Source organism: Rosa chinensis, chromosome 6, assembly GCF_002994745.2.
Source record: "Rosa chinensis cultivar Old Blush chromosome 6, RchiOBHm-V2, whole genome shotgun sequence".
Classification (NCBI taxonomy): domain Eukaryota; kingdom Viridiplantae; phylum Streptophyta; class Magnoliopsida; order Rosales; family Rosaceae; genus Rosa; species Rosa chinensis.
The window spans coordinates 37,427,352-37,431,051 of NC_037093.1; the positions used below are offsets into that span (position 1 = coordinate 37,427,352).

At 36.1% G+C, this 3,700-nt stretch overlaps 1 protein-coding gene across 1 annotated transcript; it reads left to right on the plus strand.

Annotated features, from left to right (window-relative positions):
- Positions 1-220: 220 nt before the first annotated feature.
- Positions 221-3,441, plus strand: LOC112169342 (sm-like protein LSM3B). The gene is made up of 3 exons (XM_024306356.1): positions 221-422; positions 2,068-2,163; positions 2,990-3,441. The coding sequence occupies exons 1-3, from the start codon at positions 306-308 to the stop codon at positions 3,068-3,070; spliced, it is 294 nt and encodes a 97-aa protein (XP_024162124.1). The 5' UTR covers positions 221-305; the 3' UTR covers positions 3,071-3,441.
- Positions 3,442-3,700: the final 259 nt, after the last annotated feature.

Here is a 3,700-nt window from a genome sequence, read left to right on the forward strand (position 1 = left end):
TTCTTTGTTCATCCTATTAGCTTGCTCAGTACACCTTACATCTTAATTTCAATGTAAAATTTACTTACCTAACCCATTTCTTTTTCCAGAGTCATCATTGTAAGACGTATCCAATTAAAGAAAAAGAAATATTTTTTTAATGAAAATCTCACATTTAAACCAATGAAAGTATTAAAAAAACTTTAATAATATCGATGGATTTTTAAGCGTTTTCGAATGTTAGGGTGTGGAGTCGAATGTGATAAACCCTAAAACAAAGTCGAGAAAGCAGAGAGCATTGAGTGGAAGAAAGCAGCAAGGAAAAGATGGCGAGTGAGGAAGAGAGCGCGGTGAAGGAGCCTTTGGATCTGATAAGGCTTAGCCTCGACGAGCGCATTTACGTCAAGCTCCGCTCTGACCGTGAGCTCCGCGGTAAACTCCATGTACGTCCCTCCTCCCTCCTTTTTTAGGGTTCTTCGTTTCTTCCAATCAAATTTAGGGTTTTGGGCCTCTCTCAAATGCTTGTCTTCTTTGAAATTGAAACCATCAATTGCCTCTGTATTCTCTTGGTTGTGAGAATCCAATTGTTTGACGACCCGGTTACTCAGTTGAATTTAGTCTACTCTCCCGGTTGAAGAAAAGTTGGGGCTTTTGAAGAAAGTTAGGGCTTTTCCACAGTGAACCCAAATGCAAAAGCACCCAATTATTGACAATACATAAATACACAAAAGCTATAGGTATCGAATACTCACAGAGTGTAAAGACTAAAACTTTAGATGAAATCAGTCTCTTAGGATATGTGATAAGGTTGGATTTTTCGTTTTCTGGTCTCAAACTACTAGAGCATTATAGAAAAACCATAAATCTTGTCAGGTATTTCCTATAGCTATCTCATACTTGCATCTGCTTTTATTGCGGAAAAGGATATAGTCAAGTGTTCAGTAGAATGCAATTCTGTGCTCTGTTTTCTTATCCTCTTTTGAATATATTAGCTCGCAGTGCATGTGCAACCTGGTTATGTGCAACAGTTTCTGTTTATCTACATTCCTGGTAGTGGTAGATTGAAGTGGATTCTACCAACATAAGAAAATTTTTTTAGGGTGAATGAAATTAGTTGTTGTTCTTATGATATCAGTTAGGGTTTGATTTTACTCTTGTTTTGAGGTATAAAAAACATAATCTAATCTCCTATCTCTTGTACATTTCAAAGAGAATCTATCTTTTGATATGTAATAATCATACCTATGGATTTGGGTTCCTTGTAGAAAAGAATACAGACCTAAGTGGATTATGCTGCATTCAGAATTGCATTCAGTCTGCAACCCCCGTTTGATTACTTGTTTTCTTTTGAATGTTTGAGTTAGTGGTGCAACTCGTTTACTTGGCATGATACTTATAATGGTTTCTTCAACTTAATGATTGTCATGATAAGAATGTTGGTGGGGTTCTGGTTACTTTATAGTTCCTAAATTGTAGAGTGACAATAGATTTTATTCTTTCTATGTCATATCATGTAACTCCCTTGCATTTAGCTGAACTAGGTAATAGTGTTGCTGTTTAGAAGTAGGTTATGACTTCTGATAAATCCTCTTTATTCTTAGTATTGGATTCATTTTGTAATGTTGCATGTGAAGTCAATGCCCAGCTGGTACTTCGGCTTGTGCATTGATCTCTATCGAACCTAGAAAACTATACACATTATACCCTATATAGGTTCAGCATTAAGTTTTAAAGTCGTGCAGCTTCTGCTCCAACTCAGTATAGTCTGAATATGCAAGGGGAGATTTGATCGAGTCATTTAGCTTGTATTTGTCAATATTATTTTTCATCCAAATCAATAATCTTGCAGCTACCTCTTTGGTTAAAAATAAATGTGTACATTGAACAGCATTGTTCTATAACATAGTATATAGCTGAGGGCCAGTCATTTGATCTTTGTGACAGTAGGGACCGAGATTTGGGTTGGAGGTTGAGGAAGTTTCTTGTGCATTTGCAGTTGCATTAAGTTTGAAATCACTCTAAGTTTGAAATCACTCTACCTATTGCAAATGTAGTTCTCATTTTGTGGTTGGGAATCTGGCTTTGCAGGCTTATGATCAACATTTAAATATGATTCTTGGTGACGTGGAAGAAATTGTTACCTCTGTGGAAATTGATGATGAAACTTATGAAGAGATTGTCCGGGTATGTTTCAAATTCAGTGTCTGTTGTCTTGTCATTATATATATGTACATTTGCAATTGGTAGCAAGCAGTTTTTAGAATAAACATTGCTTCAGCCTTATGCACCATCTTCAGCAAGATTTGTAGTTTAGCGTGATAACCAGGGTGATCCATGCAATACATACTAGTGGATGACTGTGGTTACTACTTTAGAACTTATGAAGGAATAACAAGTTTGGGAACTCACGATTTAGAAACAGTTTTCAAACAATACTGTTATTGAGTTTCAAAAGTTTTAGATGTGAAAACTGTTTGGTATAAATTCTGGAAACTTTTGTTGAATCTAAATTGTGAAAAGTTGTTTTGTCGATACTACTCTTTATGTCTTCTCACTAGTTCCTGACCTGACCCTCAAAAGAAGCAGAGATGTGGGCTATATATATATATAGACACACACACACACCATGGCATAAATATAGCCCATTTGCCCTTTTTGTGTGGACTTCTCGTTCACTACTGTCATCTCTTTCTCACAGCAGTACATCTGTGTTTATATTGAGAAAGAAAAAGGAAAAAAAAAAGAAAAAAAGAAACCTCACAACATAATGCACTACCATCAGGCAATTTCAATTCCTAATCATTCAAATTAGTCTTTTATCTAAAAATACAGGAACAATGATTTTGTAGTTTGTAAAATGGGAAGGTTTCTTGCTTTTTTTTTCCTTTCTTTCTCAAACTGAAAGATGTTTGCATTTTGTGACTGTTACTTGATTTTGTTTGTTGATTTTAGCTTGGTCGTGTACTAGAAATATGGGTGATAACTGTGTCTCCTTTCTCTTCCATTTCAGACTACAAAGAGGACAGTTCCATATCTATTTGTCAGAGGAGACGGTGTCATCCTTGTTTCACCCCCACTAAGGACAGCTTGATTATAATTTGGTGGAGGACGACTGGATTGGGTGACTTGTATTTGGGAAATGGATTGTCGTTATATTTAACAAAAATCTGTTCTATGTATTCTAATTTTAGTTCTCTGAATGAACAAGATTCTTGAATCCGTAGGGGTTCAACTGTACTTGCTGAGGTAGCTGAAAGAATGGGGTTTTGTTGAATATGAATTTGGTAGATTCTTGGTGTAATTGTTTTTTGCTTTCTGTTTGCTTGAACAGACCTCGATACTGTGCCCTAGAATTGATGCCTATTACCACTGATAGCCATTGGTCACACTGTAACGGCACTAATGCTGCAGAAATATAAATTCCGGGCTGTGTTGAGTGATTGACCGATTGCCCTTAATGTTGAGGTGACTTATCTGTGATTATTGGACGAAAATGGAATGTTAAACTAGATTGCCTCGGTGTATTTCTGTTTCTGGAAGAACTTATGATCTGATTTTACACTTTCATTTTTTGTCAAAAGGAGTGCTATCTCTATTTATTTTCGGACGATGATTTTCAGTCTTTCAGTAGAAGGTTGTTCATGTCAGCTTGATACTCATCCCTTGCCCATTCTTAAACTGTTGAGTTCTGGCGACTGTATAATGACTTTCAGTCTTTCAG